The sequence below is a fragment of the Canis aureus genome, chromosome 2 (assembly GCF_053574225.1).
Source record: "Canis aureus isolate CA01 chromosome 2, VMU_Caureus_v.1.0, whole genome shotgun sequence".
Classification (NCBI taxonomy): Eukaryota; Metazoa; Chordata; class Mammalia; order Carnivora; family Canidae; genus Canis; species Canis aureus.
In genome coordinates, this window is record NC_135612.1 from 15077278 (window position 1) to 15100504 (window position 23227).

The 23227-nt window shown below is 38.5% G+C and overlaps 1 protein-coding gene across 18 annotated transcripts in view; it reads left to right on the plus strand.

The window, feature by feature from the left end:
- Positions 1–23227, plus strand: part of MCTP1 (multiple C2 and transmembrane domain containing 1) — a 536343-nt gene that overhangs the window by 510155 nt on the left and 2961 nt on the right. For 16 of the 18 annotated variants that reach the window (XM_077864453.1, XM_077864400.1, XM_077864378.1 and 13 more), the window contains 3 exons: positions 7473–7582; positions 11623–11732; positions 23063–23160. In XM_077864453.1, the coding sequence (XP_077720579.1) occupies positions 7473–7582; positions 11623–11732; positions 23063–23160 (318 nt within the window). The remainder of the gene's footprint in view (positions 1–7472; positions 7583–11622; positions 11733–23062; positions 23161–23227) is intronic. The other 2 variants (XM_077864460.1, XM_077864477.1) reach the window with 1 other exon arrangement.

The window sequence follows — 23227 nt, forward strand, 5'->3', positions numbered from 1 at the left end:
CAATCTGTTGGTTTTGACTTTACAGAAAACCCTGTGAGGCCTACAAATTTTTATCTCGAAACTTGTGTTGTACTGTCCCGGGTGAAAGTATCCTTTGTCACCTATTTTCCCCGTCGGGTTACTCGGGAACAGCAACCTCGCTGCCTCTGATGTGGCTTCTATCAAGGTTAGCCTGGAGCCAGGCCTTCTGGCCCTTTCGCTTGGGAAGCCATCTGAAAGCAGAACTTCCCACGGGACCAAAGCCTGAGATGGGATAATCTATAAAGCCACTCTCTGGAAAGTGCACTTCCTGCCTGCTGGCAAGGAGATTAAGCCAAAGGTTTTGATACTGATATATAGTCCTAATCTTTTAAGAGCTTTCAAGCACTAGCAGGACAGTTATAAGGAATTTTCTTAAATCATTAGGAAGAGGGAGATTTGCAGGGCCCTTAGGGCCTGCTGATGTGGGGTTGGCTCCGGGCAGCTGCCCCTCCTGACCACAGGTACCCTAGTGCACCTGCCCACACCTGCCCCGGGGGCTTTCTGTAAGGTTTATTTACATTCGCATTGAATGGAATTGAAACATTTCTTTACAGGCGTCTACAAATGATTATTTTTGAATAATTGGGAGTTAAGACAGCCGACAGTTGTGTATGTGCTTGGGTTTTGTGTCATTTGTGTTTGCGATCAGAGACCTTTCCCTTCCTTTCTTCATATCCCCCCAACCCCTCCACCCCCACCCCCAGGAGCTATTGTTCCCCTTGCTCCAGCTGCCTTCTGGTTTCAGAGTATCTCTGAGTCCCTCCTCTTCTTCCTCTTGCCCTCAATCTCCTCCTCTCTCTCTCTCTCTCTCTCTCTCTCTCTCTCTCCTTTTTCTTCCATTATTTTTCCCCCCTATCTCGTCTCTTTCTTCCCTCTTTTTACTTTCCTTCCTGGCTTTCATCAGAATTCCTAGGAGTGCCAGTAGCCATTTTTAAAATGCCTGTTGTTGACATTGCCTAGCCTGGAGGCCATTTCTCTCCAAATGTCTGTTACTTTGCAGTCACTTTTACAGTTTCATGCAAAATGCATAACATTAAGCTACCACGGCAAGGCACAACTAAATGCGATTAAAAATTGCCCTGTAGAAAACGAATCCTGAAAAGCACAGGACTACCTTGCAAGAGAGGAAGCAAAAAAAAATCAAGACCAGGTAAATGCTCATTCTGCAGAAAAACATGTGCCGAGTCAGCAGAAGGAGGGGGTGGGGGAGAAAGATCTTCTCAGTATAACATTATAAAGAATCTCCGATCGTTTTCAAAAATGAAATTTGACAAGTTAACACTAAGTCGTCTGGGGCAAAACTAAACATGCATAAAAGGGCTGCATATTGGGGAGAATTCTAATATTTCAAAGTTTTGTTTTTAATAGAAGCAAAAATAGATAAAAATAACGTGAATCCTCTTAAATAAGAAACTGTGCCCATAATTTTATTATTATCATTATCACCACTAATAATTATAGACAGTTTCTTTGTACCAGGCATTGTACTAAGAGCTCTCTGTGTCTTATTTAATTTAGACCTCTTTATAACTCTGAAACGTAAATGTTTTAGAGAACTGTTTTACTTTTTAAGAGAAAAATACTCTGTCTTAACTGGTATACATCTGTCCCCTTAACCTCAAGTATTATCTCAGAATCCTTTATTTTTTATTTTTATTTATTTTATTTATTTATTTTTTCTCTCTCAGAATCCTTTAATGTCTCAATGGAGGGTTCTTATTATTAAGGTTAATATGAGAAGAACCAAGGCCTTAAGTAACCTGGGTAAAATCTGATAGAACAAGAACCGAGTAAGACCCGGAGATACGATTCAATGGTCAAGGGTCTCTGTGACTTGCCAAGGTGCTGTGAGAATTTCAGTATTCTAGATTTGGGGCTGAAACGTAGTTTTTCTCTGTCTGAAAAAAAATAAAGGAATACTGACACAGAGAAAATATTTCGCCACTTTGTGTGCCTTTATTCAATCTCTAGCTCATATCGAATATATTTTCCCTAGGTTAGAAGTATAGCTCTGAGAGGAGTTCATTTTGCAGGGCATTTTAGTGAATGAACCAAGCAAGTTGTGCACCAAAGCCATCTTTAGCATAAAAAATAAATCACAGGCAACCTAGACATATTCCAAACACAACTGTACACTGTGCTATGTGAGACTATATTTGCTCACAGAAGAGCTATAGTCAATAGTAAACTATAACAATTATGTCTCATAGCAAGTATCAATCTTAGTGCTTACACTTTGCCAGAGGTTACATATCAAGACCTTAAAGGAAAAGCAAAATTGTAATCAAGATTAGCTCTTTGGGGTGGAAAACCTGAATGCTTCCTCTAGGAAATAATAGGTAAGGTGATCGTATGCCCTGGTTTGCTTGGTCACTTTCATTTTATGCTTCTCCTGGCATAAGAGTCAACAGCTGCTTCCTTGCAATTCTTTTCTTTTTTCCATTCTTTTCTTTCTTTCTTTCTTTCTTTCTTTCTTTCTTTCTTTCTTTCTTGCACTCTTAAGATATTCTCTCACTCTAGAAAGTAACTGAAATAATATTAATTTTAGAACAAATATGGGGAAGGAACATATATTACATATTTGTTGTGATCAAAACAATATAGGTGTCCAACAGATCTGTTTTCTATCATGTGAATGGGGCTGACAGTGACTACTTTGGCAGGGCCCCTAAATACCATTCACAGACCAGGGCGGGATGCAGCTGGATGCATGAGGAACCCAGCCACACAATACGCACCCCCTGACACCTATCACTTTGGGTTTTTGTTCCCATTCAGAACAGGTCCAATGAATAGGGCACTTGTTATTTTGGTTTGACAGTCAATGGACGATGCTCTAAATATGTAAGGTACTCCTATTGATTCTTTAGATCTTTAGATTTTCCTAAATATATCAAAGCTAGGAAGTAGATACTTCTTTGGAAAAATCTAGTTAATTTTCTGTTGTGATATGTGATCGTAAAATAGGTGAATAGGAAAGAATCACTGTATTTCAAGTTTGCAGTTATTGATGTTTTGTGGACTATTTAAAATATAATAAGATTTTTAAAAATTATATTAGAGCCATTAGAAAAAGTTGTATGATATAAATCTCACATGTTCTTAGATTTACAGTTATAGCTCTTTTTTATGGGTAATTTTTTTTTTTTACATCTTCAAAAGAAACCTTAATAATGCATTAAAAAAAAAAAAAAAAAACCAACCAACCAGTGTCACTACGAAGCCTTTGGATGATTAACTACCCTATGATATTTCTTTCATCCAAGCTGGTTTATAAAGGAAAGCAAAAACGACAATAAAAGAAATGTACCAATTTATTCTCTACTAATAAAGTATTGAACATTAGTGAAAAAAGTGTGAAATATTGGAATGCAACACAGAGCAATTCCATTACCCATTGCAGTTTTGGGTCGTATACTGTATATAAAGAGTAATTACTTCATTGGTTGGGGACCACAGTGGAGGAATATAGGATTTGATGAAAGAGATTTTAAAATAAAAATTTTATCCCCAAGCATTTGCTTTTCAAAACTTTGTCAACATTACAGACCATCTTATTTTGGTTTTTGGTGTTTGGGGGTGAGGGGCTGGGTAATGGAGTGGGAATACAAAAGAAATAGAAAATTAGGAGTTAGCAAATTTTAAAAATTCCTCAGCTAGTAATCCTACATCAGCACATTGTTTTTAAAGTCTCTACTAAAAATAGTTTTTGTAGATGCCATCAGTGACACATCTTAAGAAGATCCTGTATTTAATATTCGCACACTGCATTATTGACATTACATCTGGTGGTTTCTAACACATCTTTCACTTCCTCCTGTTGAATCAAGTTTTCAAATTTTATTATCTTGCTGATTGTGGTGGCTACAATGTAAGTTTCTGAATGTTTTCAAGTCTTTTGTTTTTGTTGATCACACAGGGATTCTGGGTGGGAATGAAAAGCTTCCTGGGTAGGATGATAAGGTAACATGGTATGTTATGGAAAGAATAGGGTCTGGAGTTGGCCTGTCATAGTCCTAATCTAAGCTGTCACTTTTCTCGGATCCTCCGTTTCTTCTTCTGTAGAGTGCAAAAAAATAACTATGTTGTAGGATGATCGTGAAGACCAAAAGAGCATGTGAAACGCATGTTATAAAGCTCAATGCGTATCTGTTTATATTCTGCTACTTTCTGAAAAAAAATTTAGATAGGTATAAAAATACAAAAAATACATTAAGAAAAAAACAGACAAACCACCTAATATGATCAACCTAATATGATCAACGAGTGCCAATTCCTTAATTTCTTCTACTCATGTTCCTTCAGTTGATGATATTGGAGAAATTCAGGGAAATAGTCTGGTTACAAAAGTAAAACATGTTAACTGCAAAGAATTATTATTATAGGAAGATATGAAGAAGAAAATAAACTTTCATTACCTTTAATATTTTGACACCTTCACTTCATCTTTTCTCTAGCCTACCCAGTTCAAAAAAACGTTTGGATTATATTCTATCTCACATTTACGTTTTCCCCCTGCCTCCTGTCTCCATCCCAGTTTCTGTTAGATCATAAGTATTTTTCTTGTTATTACTCTCTTTAAATAGTATTTTGCGGGCAGCCCCGGTGGTGCAGCAGTTTAGCGCTGCCTGCAGCCCAGGGTGTGATCCTGGAGACCCTGGATCGAGTCCCATGTCGGGCTCTCTGCATGGAGCCTGCTTCTCCCTCTGCCTGTGTCTCTGCCTCTCTCTCTGTGTGTGTCTCTATGAATACATAAATAAAATCATAAAAAAATATTTTGCAATTTCATAATAGTCTATCATTGTACGTACCATAATTCCACCCAACGTGTCAGTGATTTTTTTTTGTTGTTGTTATTATGAACAAAACTGCAGAGATGTTCTTTCGGATATTAATTGAATATATCAGAAATCCCATCCCTTGATTTGTCGTATTTGTTACAGATTTTTTCCCCACTCACCCTTTTAAATTTAAATTTAAATGAGGAAAAAAATAAATTTAAATGAGGATTTTTGACATCATGAGTTTTTTATATGTAACTCCTGCTATCCATTTTTTTTCCTTCGTGACTTCCTTCACTGCTTGTATGTTTAAAAGTTATTTCCTATTCCAAGATCACTAAATAACCTACCTAAATTTTCTTCTATTTTTATAATTCACCTTTAGCTTTTTGCTCTTTAATTAATCTAGAATGTTTTGGGGCTATGTATGTGAGGTAGATCTGAGGTAGAATTGGGCTATGTCAAGTAGATTTGAGAACCTATTAAGGTAGGATTTAACATAATTTTCTGCAAAGAGTTAATACAAGTACCCAGTATCATACTATTTTCATCTCTATGGTGGATTTGTGATGGTGCTTTATCATAAACAATCTCTTTTTCAATGTTCCTCTTTTATATTTTAATTACTTAAATATCTGGTACAATAAATGCCTTCTCATTATTTCGCTTTTGCAAAAATTTCTTGGCTATGGTACTCAATTTATTCTTCCAAACAAATTTATCAAATTCTCCCCATTTCACTGCATTCCAAACAAATTAGGATTTGCTTGAAAATGCACTAAACCTATATGTTCACCAGAAGAAAAGAATACATCCTTTTAATAATCAGCATTCTGGTGCAGAAACACCATACCTCTATTTTCTTAATGTTGATTATGTACATTTCTTACTATGGTTATGCCTAAGTGATTATAGGTTTTTTTTGTGTGTGTGTGATTTTAGGTTTTATTGCTATTGTGAAAATATTTTTTCACGTGATCCTTTCAAACTGATAAGGCATTATTTTCAATGAATTTTGATTGTGTAACCAGCCGTTTTCGACTCCAGCTTGATTTATTCTGTATGTAGAAAACATATTTGTTAAGAGTACTTTCCTTCATAGACGTAAATGAATTTAACCAGTGCTCGAGAGAGAAAACACTGAAGGCCATGAGATTAGAACAGACCAGCTTTGTAATTTGGAAAGAACAGAAGCAGCCACTGGATATCCCTTTTTTTTCCCCCTAAAGTGTACGATTGCATAGGTGAAATTAATGCACTTTGTTTTATTGCTAGGGAGGGGAAAAAAGACAAGAAATTGATGCATCCATGTCTATAATGACAAGTGAAGGGTGACTAATGGGGACCCTGAGAGTACAGAACTGTTCTGTATACTTTGAGCCTTATGTTCTCATCTACCTCATTGTCTGACGGTCCAACTTGGCATGAGCAAGATGAATAATGTAGACAAGTATCTCCCATGGGACTTCTATTTAAAATGAAGACTCTGAGTGACTTCTACCTAAAGATTGTGTTTGAAACTGGCCTCCATGTCTTCAGTCCCACTGGTGTTCTTGGAGGCTGCATATACACCTGTCATTCACTCGGCCTCAGTTTCTCAGGTGGCAGGATGCCAGGCCCAGCCATGTTCACAGTGCAAAGTGCTTTAGACTTTTCTGAAGTGAAAGTCAGTATGTAAATGTGCAACATGACGACATTATTATTCTAGCTTTCTGGCTGCTTTCAGCAAGCACTGACTGCCACATGAGGTCTCAAGTGTTCTGGCACAGTGCGGAAGTGTTCAAAAGAAGTTAAAGTAATGAAATTGGATCTACATTTCCATAGATATTCAAGCTGGCATGGAGGAATGGAGTCATGGAATCAGGGTTGGATGGTCTCCACCAAACAGCCTAGGCAAGTGCCTGTGGTGCCAGGCTACTAAGCAGAAATTTCAATCGTGAAAGGCCACCACTATTTCTTCCTCTAGGTCTAAAATTACAAAATGTGCACATTTCCCCCAGGCTCACACCATTCTCTGGGTGCTTTATACTCCATCCCACCCACCCATTCCCTGGAGCACACCAGCTTTGCTTAAAATCCAGGACAAGTTTTAAAATGAAGAACTAACTACCAAGAGAGAAAAATGTTTAGTTAGAACCCGAAAATAGTGTATGCTATTGTGTCAAGTATGTGACTATTATACTTAGGAGGTGGGCAAGGCTTACCTTGTATCTGGTCTTCCTAAGCCACTATTTAGGAAGTGTCTACTTAATGAGTGTCAGTTGACCTTGTTTTCCTACCGGCTCCCTCGCCCCATTTTAATTGCTCACAGGTCTTCCAGATTTGGTCATTCAGAGATTTGCCCTCTCCCTAACACCTTTACATCCTTCCCCATGCCCCAACGCTGGCTAAAACGTTTCTGTTCATCAGGGCAATGTCAACACAATCTGAGTCTCCTGCTTTGCAACCACCTTTATTTTGACATAGGTCCACGATGCTGGGGGCCCTTCCTCCTCCATCTCCCTTTATATTCTGAAAATTTCAAGGGTTCTAATCATCCATTTGTATGTAACTACAGAGGCGAAGTTTATTTAAGTTTAAAAATGTGACAGGGACAATTCAAAGAATTCAAGCACTGAAGAATATCTTTACTCACACAGAATCTCTCTTTTTTTCTTAATTGTATTTTAGGACAGTGAAAAAAAGGGATTTATAAATAAAATCTATGCCATCCAGGAGGTCTGTATCAGTGTCCAGAACATCCTAGATGAAGTGGCTTCCTTTGGCGAAAGGATAAAGAAGTGAGTGAGTGATGCTGACATGTGAGCCCTGGCCTTCTGTGGGACAGAGTGTCCGTTTGTTTTTCAGAGGGTGAAATGCCACATTCTTTTTGGCAGGGGATACTCCTTCTGGGTGATCTGTTGCTCAGTTTCTTCATTATTTACTTTGTTTCTGCCAGTCTTTGGTTTTATGAAAGTTCTGTCAATTTCCTTCCTGAAATTTAGAACATATTGGTTGGAAAGAAGTCCTACTTGTAGCTTTGAAGAAATAACACCGTCCTAAATTTTAGCACATTTTCAAGTGAAAGACTTTGTTCTTAAATGGAGTATGAAATCGTGATAGGAAAAAAATAAACCAAGCTAGATGAGAATTTCAGGTAACCAAGACACATCTTCATTTTATTATTGGTTGACTTATACTGTCAAGGAGCTCTAAAAAATTTTTTTAAATAGTATTTTATATAGCTCCCTGCAAAAATATTTTCAAATTTATGTATTTAAATAGTTGAGATCATAGTTACAGATGAAATAAACTAATGCCCTTTTAAAAATTAAAAAAAAGCATTCCCTTTCCTAATCTAAAATAGTTTTGTTGAAAGCCAATGTAAAATTAAGACTGTAAGAATGTTCCTAATATAAGAATTTAGTCTTAATTTTAGGTTATTTGCATTTTACTTGAATTTTATTTACTAGTGAACTTTTAAAAACAACTCTCTATAAATTCAATAAAGTGGTTTTATAAGGATTGACGATCAGTTAAGATATATGAAGGCAAAAAAAAAAAAAAGATATATGATGGCCCCATACTACTAAAGTGTGAAAATTGGCCTGTGTAATGATTCCTACAGTCCATTCAAGAAGGGGTGTTGTAGATCCAGTTAAGCCTACATTCCTTGCTTCACGTATTAACTCATTGTTGTTTATTTAATTATTATTCACAAAAGTGTTCTGCAGATTTGAATCCTTGGACATACACATTTGAAAGGAGTAAATTATTAAAACGAAAGGTGTGAGACATTCACCTAGTGCTTTTCATGTTTCAGGGAATAATGCATTTTACTTTGTATACTTTTTAAATACATTTCCACATATGCATTGGTGCTGAGTTTCCACTTTTTTATATCATGTTAGAACAGCCTCCCTCTCACTCCACGTGTATAGCAGGCTTCAGTGTCTGACTTCGGAAGACTGATTCCTACATCTCTTTTATTCTTCCTTTCCATGTTATTTACATTTCTAAGAATGTTCCTTTGTTCCACACACCCTGCCCACTAGAGCATAGTGTACGTCCTAAATAGGGCATTTCCCTTTTGAGTATTGTCCTGTCTCTGAGGTACGCTGTGTGTTGATACCTGATGGAACTATCCCATTTATACCATAAGTGCTGGGTCAGCTCTGAGGTCAGGCAAATTGATGCCTGCGGGGAAGAGGTTTCTTTTTAACTCCGGGTGGTAGGGGGCGTCAGGTGCTTGCCTGGAGAACATCATAGCCAGTTGAAGTATCTGATCAGATCCTGGCTGTGGACCAGCCTTGGGAAGAACTGAGTTTTGTAGAACAGGTACGGACAAAGGTATAGGTATAGGGTGATGTATAGAACCTGCATAGGATCCAGTGAGTCTTACATGAGCCATCTTTTCTGCACAATTTTTTTGAATATTAAAAAGGAGAAAGTCCCCTGGGGTCACATGAGATAAAATGCATCTACCCAGAAAGCAGATTCAGAAGCAATCATTAAGTACCAAGTGAAAAGCCTCTATAATTACCACATCTTGTTACTAAATAATCATTCCAGAACTTTCTTGAATTGCATCTTTTTTGGGGGAAGATCATAGTCTAGATTTAGTTTTCATGATGCACTGTGGAAATAGAAAAGGGCAGTCTTTTTTTTTTTTTTTTTTCCTGACATTAGCTACACTGGTAAGGATTCCTTGCCATTTATCCTTCCAAGACGAGAAAGAAGAACACAGGGAGCCCTTCAGGGAAGCTGCCCAGAAAAAGGGTTTTCTGACTGAAGAGCCAGTGCCCTTGCACACTGAGGAGTGTTGATGGATGGCTCTGAGCTGAGCCCCAGGAAAGCAAGCAGACCCTCAGCCTTCTGTTCTCTCCACAAATGGGCAGAAGCAAGGGAAGCACAGGTGTCAGTGAGGGAAGGAAGGCATGATCCTTTACAGGTGACAGTTAAACAGGGCGCTCACTCTGGCCATGGGAGGAAAAAGACAAAGAGGAAAGCCAGACCCCAAGAGTTACTGAAAACAAGATGAGACTGATCTAATTTTGACTCTTTTACTAGAAAACACATGTTTAGAAAACACTGGACCTTAAATGGACACAAAAGGCAAGCTATTGGCCCACAGAGCTAAATATTCACTCCTAAGTGTTATGCTGAAGCGAAATATAGGAAGAAGACCCCTTAATCATCCTTTAGTGGATCAAAATCTGCCCTGGATAACTCCCCCCGCCCCACCCAGGTGCACATAACATATGTTACCAGGAAATGAGAGAAAATTAAAAATAGTCATATATCCATATCACATGGAATTTCATATTTTCTTGAAGTGTCTTTGTGGCCCTTGTCACTGCAATAGACTCCTAGAGTTGATTAGCTCTAAAAACATCATTTTGGTCCAATAAACATCACTACCAGTCCCTCTTGTTACAATAGAAGTTGTCCTCACTTTTCAAGTGGGAAGTTGAGGCATAGAAAGGTTGATTCATCTTAAGTCACAGAGGAGAATCTAGGCTTTGAATGCAGATCACATACTTCCTCTGCTCTTTTTTCATTAAACGATGAAGGGTCCCCCAGTGGTATGTGTTAGATGCTCCTGAGAGGCTGGTTGTTGAGCCAACTGTACGCCCACACATGGTGACATGGTTATATACCCGACACTGATGACTCCATGCAATGGTTCTGTTTTATTATTTTGCCACTCTCTCTCTCTCTTAAAAACTATGAGATTCACTACAGATTATCTACACAAAAGCTGCTAAATCATTACAGTCTTTTCATGTCCCATTTCCCTGATTTTTGGCACCTATTTTTACCTTTTCTGTCTTTTTTTGTTGTTGTTGTTCCACTACATTCCTTCCCATCTTCTTAGTACTGTCTTTTTGGTAACCCCTTCCCCCATTTTTGTTCATTGATCCCTTTTTTTGGCTCTTTGTTCTGATGTTTTCTCACTGTCAACACATAGTCTTGCAGCCTTCCCCAACCCTCTACATTATCCATCATCAGCAGTATGGGAACACTGCAGACCCATCAGCCAGGCCCTGCTATGACCCATTGTGCCAGCTTACACTCCATTTTCACAGTCTTTTCAACATATGTACTGCGCGTGCTCTCCTTTGCCAGAAATAACCCAGAGAGAATAGTAGTCCATACTGACTTTATTTCTTAATTATCTCTGTATTTCTGGGAAAGGCAATGATGGCAGGTGAATTTTTACAAGGCTAACTACCCTGTTCCCCTTCCTGACTTCTAGATCCATTGAAACATAACTGAAGTGAAAAGTGAGTATTCCTCAAAGGAATTCTAAACCTGAGAGGATTTACACAACAGTGTGAGCGTTAACTCTACAGACAATTGCTGACATTTTATTTCCAGTGTCTGCAATCCAGTGTGAGTTGAAAAAAGAATGAATGGTAGGCCCAGGGGCATTCTCCTCTATGAAAATCTGGAGAAAACAAGATTGGCTACTAGTTTTAGAAGTAGAAAAACACACATACACACAAAGAGGTAGAAAAACACATTTAAAAAAAATTTTTTTTTTTTGAGCCACATAAGGAGTCACCCAACTAGTGCAACTTCAGACCGTAAAGTCCCCTGGGACAATCTGGAAGGGTTGGCAGCCAGACCTTTCACATGGGCCCTGCTTTCATGAAACAGCACACTGACTAACCTGTGTCCTCTGACAGGCTACTACAATTGCCTTCTATTCCAGAGAGAAATGCAGTCTTACTAGATCCCTCGTCCAGAGTCTGAGTCAGAATCACTTTATTTTAATCTTTGTTTGAAAAGAGTATATGAAGTGCTCAGATTGCTGACGTGTTACTTTCTCATTCAGTACTTTCAACTGGACAGTCCCATTCTTAAGCTGGCTGGCCATTGTAGCCCTCTGTGTGTTCACAGTCATCCTGTACTTCATTCCACTGAGATACATTGTCCTTGTCTGGGGTAAGTAAAGCCTTTTTTTTTTTTTTTTAAACTGTCTTAGATACTAGGAACGAACTATTTTTAAGGGATGAGTTATACTGTCAGTAGTTCCCTATATTTATGATCATGAAGCTACTCCATGATGAAAAGAGACAGGTCAGTTAAAAATCACAACAGTATAAAGATTTAGGTCTACCTACAAAATGCATTTTTCTTATCTGGCACCATAGGCTCCATCATACTGTAAACATGTAGTTGTGCAGATTCTTCATATATCAAAGTGTAGCTTTGTCTAGATATCATTCTGATTTATTTTTACCACTTATACGTAAACAGAGGCATTTCGATCCGTATGGTGCATTTAGGACAATATGCTTTTGTGCTGTGGTACTTTATCTTGTAGAAGCGTCCGTAAACATGGGACTATATATGGCCGCCTATTTAAGAGGTCACCTTTAGGATGCAGGAAGAGGGTCCTTGGCACTGACAGGTTGCTTAGGAATAAGAAATCTGCTTTATGTGTACTAAACAAAAGTGCTTCTGCAAAAACCCACTTTAAAGGTGATATTTTTCCAGTCCTAATTTTTAATGCAGTAATGCTGCAATGCCAACAGTTCCTGTGGCCCTAGATTCCACTTAGGTGATAGTTTCAGCATTCTGCATTGTTTTCGGGTTCCTCTTCCTTATCTGAGAAAATTTGTGCTTTGAAGAAAATGGTCAGTGTCTACGATGGACTAATTTATAAAACTACATTAATGATATACATATATATACAAGACCAGCTAGAAGTAGGATTCTTTACTTAACCACCGGCCTGCACACACATAAGATTGCTAAACATACACAAAATGCAAAGAACCAAACTGGGTGTTAATTCCAGAAAACATATGTTTACACTAAAAGCAAAAAGGTCAGAAGGAATGTTTTATTATTTTAAGACTTTAAGAGAGATGTGTGAATAAAGTGACAGAGGGGTCTGAGGTCCCCACACCCTACAGTTTTAAGATTCCTATTTCTCTGTTCTTTTTGGCCTATGTTGTCATGTCCTGAGTAAGCCCTCTTACCCTTTATCATCACTCCCCTTACCTTTATAGCTTGGGGAGGGAGGAATAATGATTATTTTTTCCCTTCTTATAATTTGAACAGTTTCAAATAAGATAGTACTTTCACTTGTTTAGTTAAACAAGGATGGAGGCATTTCTTCCCTCGGTGTATTCAAACCCTCAACTTTCATTCCTTCTTTTGATGTATAAAACAGATGCTTTTTATTGAAGGAATTCGGGGTAAGGCAATAGATGTGCCACTTTATTATCTCTAACCTTCCTAGGGTCAGATCTGCTGTCTCCATTGTGATAGTTGATGAATTTCTGGGTTTTTTTCCCCCAGCGTTCTTAGAAACTGGAACCCATGGCAGACATCTGGCTCTGTAACCTGGGGTGGCCTCACTGGCTCTGTCTTAAATGTAATTCTTAGAGAATGTGCCCGGGCCTCTTGTTTCACCAAAAGAAATAAAACAAGAACAGTATTTCTTCAGTGCTATGTGATTGCTGAAATATTAACTAGAAATTTAAGACATGGGTCTCACATGGGGAGACGGACCAAAATCAAGAATGCAAAAGATGTTTATTCTGCTGGCTTCCTGAAGAAGAGCCAAGATGTTCTAACTTATGGTCCAGTCTTTACGAGCCTGTTGACTTCATATAAAGCTGTTAATTTATTTTTTCATATGTGAATATGCTTGGTCATATATTAAGTGCAATATAAATTTCAAAGAGTAGACTTATCCCATTGAAATCCTACCTTATATCATACAATGTGTAGAATAGATGCTTCTGGTTTTATATATTGTTTCAACACCTCTATCTCATTAAAGTTTTTGTTTCTATAATAGCTCCAATTTCATCTATATGTACCCCTCAGTCACATTTGCTCTTCAGGTAGTGCAGAGGATTAACTGTTGAATAATTTAGTATGGGTAGATATGGCTCATCTGTAATGGTTCTTGGCTGTTCTATTCCAAAAGTGATCCAAGTAAGTCAATCACAGCATCTTTTGCAAGCATTAAATTTAAATTTTGTGTAATTTAAAAGGAAAATTGCTTCCTGAAAATCTCAATGCCAGAGATGTAGAAACGGAAACATTTTCTTCCCCCATGGTGAGAACTTTTAAGATCTACTCTCTTAGCAACTTTCAGATATGCAATACAGTATTGTTAACTGTAGTCCTCATGCTATAAATTACATCCCTGTCACTTATTTAGTAACTGAAAATTTGTACCCCTTCACCCATTTCACCCATCTTCCCACTTGCTGCCTCGGGTAACTAAACATACACAAAATGCGAAGTCTGGATCTATGAGTTTGGCTTATTTATTTGACTCATTTCACTTAGCATAATGCTTTCAAGGCCCACCTCCATTGTTGCAAATGGCAAAATTTCCTTAATTTTTATGGTTAATAGTCCACTGTATATACATAGACAATATTTCCTTTATCCATTCATCTGTCAGTGGACACTTAGGTTGTTTCCGTGTCTTGGCTATTATATAAACAGGGCTGCAGTGAACATGTGCCAGGAGGGTGTATTTATCTTCTTGAGTTAGTGTTTTTGTTTTCTTTGGATAAATGTCCAGAAGTGGAATTGCAGGAATGTAGGGCAGTACCACTTTTCTTTCTTTCAGGACTATACATACTGTATTCCGTGGTGCAGCAGTTTACACTTCCACCAACAGTGAATGAGGGTTTCTGTTTCTCCACACTTGTGGAGAAATGCCTGCCAACACTTTGTTATTCCTTGTCTTTTTGGTAATAGCCATTCTAACAGTTGTGAGGTGATATCTCAAGGTGTTTTTGAATTGCATTTCCCTGATAGTGATATTGAGCATCTTTTCACATACTAGTTGGCTATCTGTAGGTCTTACTTGGAAAAATGTCAATTTAGATCCTCTCCTTTGCCTATTTTTTTAATTGGATTTTGTTTTTGTTTTTGCTACTGAGTTGTATTAGTTCTTGATATATTTTGGCTATTAGCCCCATAGCAGAGTTAAGATTTGCAAATGTCTTCTCCCATGCGATAGGTTGCCTTTTTGTTTTATTGGTAGTTTGCTTTGCTGTGCAGAAGCTTTTTAGTAGGATATAGTCTGATTTATTTTTACTTTTGTTGATTTTGCTTCTTGGGGTCAAATCTGAAATGTTTCCAAGACTGATGTCAAGGAGCTTACTGCCTTTATTTTCTTCTTGGAGTTTTATGGCTTCCAGTCTTAAATACAAATCTCTAATCCATTTTGAGTTAATTTTTGCACATAAGATAGTCTGGTTTCATTCTTTTGCATGTGGTTGTCCAGTTTTCTAACACCATTTATGAGACTGTCCTTCCTCCACTGTGTATTCTTGCCTACTCTGTCATAAATTTCTTGATCACATATGTGTGGGTTTATTTCTGCACTTTCTATTCTGTTCCATTGATCCATTTGTTTTTATGCCAATATCATATTGTTTTGACTACTATGGCTTTGTAATCAGAGAGCATGATGCCTCCAGCTTTGTCTTTCTCAAGATTGCTTTGGCTATTTGGGGTCTTTTGTGTTTCCATACCAATTTTAGGTTTGTTCTACTTCTGTGAAAAATGCCATTGAAATTTTGATAAGGATTGCATTAAATCTGTACATTACTTTTGGGTAGCCTCAACATTTTAACACTGTTCTTCCAATCCATGAACATGGACTATCTTTCCATTTATGTAGGTTGTCTTCAATTTCTTTCATTAATGTCTTAGAGTTTTCAGTATACAAGTCTTTCAGTTCATTAAACTTATTCATGGGTATTTTATTCTTTTTGATGCAACTGTGAATGGAATTATTCTTAATTTCTCTTTCTGATAGTTCTTTGTTAGTATATACAAACAAAACAGATTTTTAACTGATTTTTGTATCCTGGGTTTGCAAGTTGGTTCCCGTACACAGAATGCATAGACTGAAGAAAGAGGCAGACCATCTCAGAGTGGTAGGTGGTATATTTTATATACAAGGGAATTGACTTATGAGGCTTCTCCGGAGTGGCCACAGGCAAGTAAATCTCCACCCTTGCTCACTAGAATCTTAAAATTTTACATAGAGGAATTAGCTGGGCTCAGTCTCATATACAGTCCACATGGTCTCAGTAACACCTTACTTTATCAAGGCTACGTCTTTGGAGCAGTTCCCACTGTGAGTACATTTCATTGAAATGTAGAATGTACATTTCAAAAACCAAAGTGGGTGAGGAACCTCTAATTGTGAGTTCAGCAACCAAGTCAACCGTAGGTCATATCCTCTCCATTATATCTTCCCCATAATCCTGCAGCTTCCTTGAATTCACTTATTAGGTTTTTTGTTTGTTTGTTTTTGTTTTTTTGGTGGAATCTTTAGTCTTCTATATATATCATGTCATTTGCACATACTGAGTTTTTCTTTGCAATTTGGGTATTTTTATTTCTTTTTCTTGGCTGATTACTCTGGCTAGGACTCCCACTAGTCTGTTGAATAAAAGTGGTGAGAGTGGACTTTATCTTGTTTCTGAACTTAGGGGAAAAAGCTTTTAGTTTTTCATCACTATGTTAGCTATGGATTGTCATATATGGCCGTTTGTTATATTGATGTACGTTTCCTCTGTATCCACTTTGTGGAAAGTTTTTATCATCAATGGATGTTGAATTTTGTCAAATGCTCTTCTGCATCTATTGAGATGATCATCTGATTTTTATCCTTCATTTTCTTAACATAGCATATGACACTGATTGGTTTGCAGATGTTGTACTGTCCTTGTATCCCTGGAATAAATCCAAATTAATTGTGGTAAATAAGACTTTTAATTATTCAATGCAGATTGCTAATATTTTGTTGATTTTTTCCCATCTCTGTTCATCAGGAATATTGGGCTGTATTTTCTTTTTGTGTGTGTGTGGGGTTCTCTTCTAGTTTTTGGAAGATTAAGAAATATTCTATTCTTTGAATGTTTGGTAGAATTCAACAGTGAAACTGGTCCTGTTTGTGGGAAGGTTTTTGATTACTGATTCAGCTGCCTTCCCAGTAATCAGTCTGAATAGAAATTTTGTTTCTTCATGATTCAGTCTTAGAAGATTATATGTATCTAGTGTGTAGTCTTATGATCCTTTATACTTCTGTGGTTTCAGGTTTAACATAGCCTCTTTCAGTTCTGATTTTATATGGTTCTTCCTTTTTTTCTTGGCAAGTCTAGCTAAAGGCTTGCCATTTTACTCATTTTTTCAGAGAACCAGCTTCCTTCTATAACTTTGGGTTTTGTTTGTTGGTCCGTGAGGTATAAAATTAGGTTGAGATTTTTCTTTTTTTATTGAGGTAGGCATTTATTGCTATGAACTTCCCTCATAGAATTGTTTTGGTTGTATCCACATACATTTTGGTATGTTGTATTTGTTTTCATTTTCCTCAAGGCATTCTTTTATTTCTTCACTGAGTCATTGGTTCAGTAGCATGTTATTTGATCTCCCCATACTAGTGAATTTTCCAATTTTCTTCTTGTAATTGATTTTTGTATACTTTTTTATTGGAGTTTGATTTGCCAACATATAGTAGAACATCCAATGCTCATCCCGTCAAGTACCCCCCTCAGTGCCTGGCACCCAGTCACCCAATGCCCCTGCCCACCTCCCCATGTAATTGATTTCTGTATTCATACCATGGTGGTTGAAAAAGATGCATGATATGATTTCAGTCTTCTTTATTAAGACCTGTTTTGTGGCTTAACACATGAGCTGTCCTGGAGAATGTTGCATGTGCACTTGGAAGAACGTGTATTCTTCTGCTTTTGGATGGGATGTTCTATTGATGTCCATTAGGTTCATGTGGTCAAACATGTCATTTAAGGCTGATGTTTCCTTATTGGTTTTCTGCCTGGATGATCTAGGTATTGATGTGAGGTATTAAAGTACTCTAGTGGGGATTCCCGGGTGGCTCAGCAGTTTAGCACCTGCCTTCAGCCCAGGGTGTGATCCTGGAGACCTGGGATCGAGTTCCCCATCGGGCTCCCTGCATGGAGCCTGCTTCTCCCTCTGCCTGTGTCTCTGCCTCTCTCTCTCTTTTTCTCTGTGTCTCTCATGAATAAATAAAATCTTAAAAAAAAAAAAAGATTTAAAAAAAAAAAGTAAAGTACTGTAATACTATATTGCTATTTCTTCTTTTATATCTGTCAATATTTGCTTTATAAGTTCAGGAGCTCCTATGTTGGCTGTATAAATATTTTAAAATGTTATATCCTCTTGTTGGGTTAACCCCTTTTTCATTATGTAATATCCTTCATAGTTTATTTATTTATTTATTTATTCATTCATTCATTCATTCATTCATTCACTTATTTATTTATGATAGTCTCAGAGACATAGGCAGAGGGAGAAGCAGGCTCCATGCACCGAGAGCCCGATGTGGGACTCGATTCCGGGTCTCCAGGATTGCGCCCTGGGCCAAAGGCAGGTGCCAAACCGCCGCGCCCCCCAAGGATCCCCCTTCGTAGTCTCTTATTATTGTTTTAAAATGTTCTGTCTGATGTAAGCATAGCTACCCCAGCTTTCTTTTGGTTTTCATTTGCATGGAATATGTTTTTTCCATTCCTTCACTTTCACAGTCTGTGTCTTTATATCTGAAGTGCATCTCTTCTAGGCAGCATACATATAAATGGGTCTTGCTTTTTATCCATTCAGCCATTTGATATGTTTTGACTGGAGAATTTATCTCATTTGCAGTTAATTACTGCATAGGTATGTACCTATTGGCATTGTGTTGTTTTCTGTCTTGTAGTCCCTCTGTTCTTTTTTTCTTTTGCTGTCTTCCTTTGTGATTTGATGGCTTTCCTTGGTAGTATGCTTTGATTGCTTTATTATCTTTTGTGTATCTAGTTTTAGGTTTTTGCCTTATAGTTATCATGAGGCTTACATATTACAACTTACAATAGTCTATTCTGTTGGCAACAGTGGAAGGTTGGATGCATTCTTAAGCTCTATATTTTAACTCTCCACCCACATGTTCTGTTTCTGATGTTACATTTAAAATCTTTTAATCTTGTATATTCCTTAACTAATTATTATAGTTACATTTTTGTAACGTTTGTCTTTTAACCTTCATGCTAACTTTATAGGTGATTAATCTACTACCCTTACTATATATTTACCATTACCAATGAGATCTATAATGTTTTCTTAACTAATTATAATTAGCATCCTCCCTTTTTCAGCTTAATGTAGTCCCTTCCTTTAACATTTCTTGTAAGGCCAGTTTCATGGTGATGAACTCCTTTAACTTTTGTGCCACTCTTTCTGGCTTGCAGTTTTTGTTGAAAAATGTGCTTATGGCATTATGGGGGTTCCCTTGTACTTACCTGGTTGTTTTGCTATTTTTAAGATTCTTTTTTTTTTTTTTTTTTTTGGTCATCTTTCCCTTTTGATTTTTTAACCATAATGTGTCTTGGTGTGGGTCTTTTTACCTCCTTTTTTGGAACTTTCTGGTCTTCCTGGATTTGCATGTATTTCCTTCCACAGGTTAGGAAGGTTTTCAGTCCCCTTTTACACCTCTTTCTGGGACCCCTATAATGTGAATGTTAATATGGTTAGTTTTGCCCCATGTCCCTTAAGTAGTCTTTAGTTTCATTTTTTTTTTTTTTCCTTTCTGCTGTTCTGCTTGGCTGAATTCCACTGCCAGATCTTTGAGTTCAATAGTCCTGTTTCATCTAGTCTCCTGTTCAACCCTCCTAACATATTTTTCAGTTCAGTGACTGGATTCTTCAGCTCTGTGACTTTTATTTGGTACTTCCTTGTATTTTCTGTATCTCTGTTGAAGCTCTCACTGTGGTCTGTTCTTCTGAGTTTGGTAAGCATCAATATGACCACACTTTGAACTCTTTACCAGGTAAATTAGTTACCTATTTCATTAAGGTTTTTTCCAGAGATTTTCTTTTTTTCTTCCTTCTGGAACGCATTCCTCTGTTTCTTCATTTGCCTCAAGTCTGTGTTGGTTTCTATGCATTAGATAAAATAACCCTTCTCCCATTTTTGAAGACCTGGCTTTGCTTAGGAGTTGAACATTATTGTTCAACCCTGCCTTAGCTCTTGGTTGTCTAACCTGTGTGATTCTCTGAATAACCTATTTTAATAGCTCCCAATAGTTGATGGTGTGCCAAGACCAGTCATTATCTAGGTTTAGGCCGGATAAAAACCAAACCCATAGACAGCAGCTCCTAAAGAATGCAAATATATATAGTCCTATAGGACTACAAGTGTAAGCCCCACTGGTCACTAGACTCTGGGAGACAGTAGCTAAAATTGGGGCTCCAGATGAGTATGTAAGTAAATTCCTTTCAAGGAGATGCCAGTGTACTGTAGCAATAACACAAAGATGGCTTCCTGCAGCATACATGTCCTCAGAGCACTTTTCTAAGCCTCTAGATATATTTCCAACTTGAAGTATGCTGTGCAGGCCTGAAGCTCTAGGAAAATCAGATAGGTCTCTTTCACTGATAGACTATGAATGTATTTTAGCTGGATGTCTGTGCACTGCCTTGGGGGGTGGTAGCCTGCCTCTCTAATGGTTACAGTCCTGTGGGACTCAGAAATACAAGCCTCGTGCCTACCAGTGCTGGGAGATCAAAGGGTATTCCCTCAGTGGCAGCTGTAAAAACCAGGGCACCAGATATACATAAAACCTCCCCTCTGAGAGATACTGCTGCTCTGAAGCATGGCACAGTGTCTACTCTCCAAGGTTTCTGGAGTTTACAGTCAGCCCTTATATGTTTAATTAGAAGCCCACCCCTCAGGCAGCAACTATGATGATAAGCTTTGTCTGTGACCAAGACTGAACATCTGAGTCTGTTGCCTCTAGCTATGTCCTCAGGGTGGTAGCTGTTTGAGAACTCTGTTTTCTTTGCTTATAGTCCTGTGGGATCTGTGAGCATGAGCCCCATGGGCCATCACAGTCAGGTGATACACAGTGTCCTGCTACAAAAGTCAAGGGTGTCAAACAAGAATAGAAGCTCCTTCCTGGGAGATGCAACATGTAAACTATAGTGAGGCAGAGACTGTAGAGTCCATCCATTGGACTCTGTTCCACGAGAACTCCATAAACTCTCAGAAGTGGGCCAGCAGAGGGTTGCACAGCAGCCCAAAGCTCCTCTCTAAAAAAATAGGCTTCTTCTCAGAAAGACTGGGGGTCTCTTTCAGTCTGCTGTCTGATACAGTGTACTGGGGACGGTGGTCTGCCAAGAATGGTCTGATTGTTAGCATCCCATATAATTCAGTAATGGAAGCAACACTGGCCTGCTGAGCCCAACAATCAAGAGGTGTTCCCCTTACTGGCAGCCACATAAACCAAGGCACCAGATGTATGTAAAAACTCCCCTCCAGGAAATGTTGGTGCTCTGAAGCATGGCAGAGAGAGAATGTGAGGATGATGACTCCCAGTCAGGGGCGGGTGGGTAAAAATGGCACCCATCAGCTCTACAAGGCAAACAGGATACGAATATGTCACCCACCAGTAAGAAAGTATCCCAGCAGGCCCCTAACCCTCCAGCTGAAGTTTTAAAGTTATGTGAAAGAGATTTATTTGCTTAAAGTCTGGGTGCTTTTCTAAAGGCTGCCTCTATGCTGCACCCTGGGGCAAGTGAATCTGCACAGGAGCCTTTTGAGCCATTTCTCAGTTCACTACAGTTCCTTATATCTCATGGTTTTCAAAACCAGATGTGTTGGGGGCTCATCTCTCAGGTACAGGACTTAAAAACTGGGGTGCCTGATATAGGGTACAACCCGTTGCTCCTCAGAGAGAAGCTCCATGTTTGTGAGTTATGTCATGATTGTTGGTTGCCTTGCTGGGCTAGGGTTTACAATGAGATTTTGTCTCAGCTTCTCCTCCCCACTTCCATTTGGCGTTTTTCTCCTTTACCCAATGTGAAGAAGTTGCTCAGATAGTTTTCATGTCTTTCTCAGAGGGAACTGTTCCAAATGTAGCTGTAGATTTGGTATGTTCATGGGAGGAGGGGAGTTCAAGATCTTCCTACATTGCCATATTGAGCCACCTCCTAGATGTAAAACCAGACATAGAACTGGGGCACCATACATGTGTAAAAGCTTCCATAGCGGAGATACTGACACTCTGTGGAGTGAGGCAAAGGGAGTGTGTGGAGATAGCATCCAAAAGCTGGAGCAAGGCAGAGGGAAAGTGCAAAGATGGGACCTCCAGTCTCTGGCTCCAGAGAGCACCACAGCCGTCCTTTGAATGTGTGTCTCCTCAGATGCCTACCCCTTGGACTGATGCTCACAACACAAACGAGCCTCTCCCAAAGTCCAGGCACCCCTCAATTACCTGCTTCCATGTGGGGCCCTGAGGTGACTCCAAGCATGCCAGCCCTTTAAGGGCTATTTCCTCAGATCACTATAGCCTCGTTGGTCTCATAGTAGAAGTGAGCCACATTGGTTTTCAAAGGTAGATGTTTTGGAGGGTCATCATCTCATAGGTGCGTGTGTTAAAAGCTGGGGGGGTGCCTGATGTGGGGTTCAAACCTTTCACTCCTCAAGAAGAAACTACTACAGCTTTTAAGTTCCTTCCTGACAGCAGGATGCCACACTGAGGGTAAGGTTCATCATGAAATTATGTCCAGGCCTCTCCTACCTGCTTCAAAGTGAGTCTTCTCTCAGCACCAGATATGTAGGAAGAGAGTTTAGGGTCCTCTTGCTTCATCATCTTTAAAGCTATCTATCTATTTATTTAAGCCAGTGGTAAACTCTCTCATTTCAGATCATTCTGAGAAAAAGCAAAAAGGACAACTGTCTTCGAAACATTTAGTTCGTATAACATTAACACCTCTTCCCATTAAAACAAAACAAAAACCAGTTAAGGTTTATCTTTTGAAAAAAGGGAAAACCAGTAAATCAGACTTCTTTTGCCTTGCAAAGTTTCACCATAGATGGAACACTAAAGCAAGGCTTCTAAGTAATGTGACACTGAGTGGCAAAGCAAGATACAGCACTGCGCATTCTTGCCAGATGCCTTTTGTTTCCCAAATAAAAAGCCTTTCCTGCTTGGAAGAAGCCACTAAAATAAAAGAGAAAACCAGAACAGCCATTGAGTTGGGATGGAGCTAGGAAGGGGACAAAGGAAAGGAGAGAAAGAAAGAAAACTGGAAGAAGGGAGGGAGGAAGGGAAGACGGGAGGAGAAAACAGGATGTATTGGTTCAGTCAAGACTGAAGAGCAGCTTAATCTAGATCTTCAAATCACTGCAGCATATGGAAAAGTATGTGATTTCTCTGATTCCTACATTTGGAGATTTCACTCATGTTTAACCTGTCACTTTTTCAGGCATCAATAAATTCACAAAAAAGCTTCGGAGTCCATATGCAATTGATAACAACGAACTACTTGACTTCCTTTCCAGAGTCCCTTCAGATGTACAAGTGGTATGTATGTTTCACTATGCCTGCTATTTAATGTAGGATGGCATTGCTTTTCATCCGTTTAATTTCA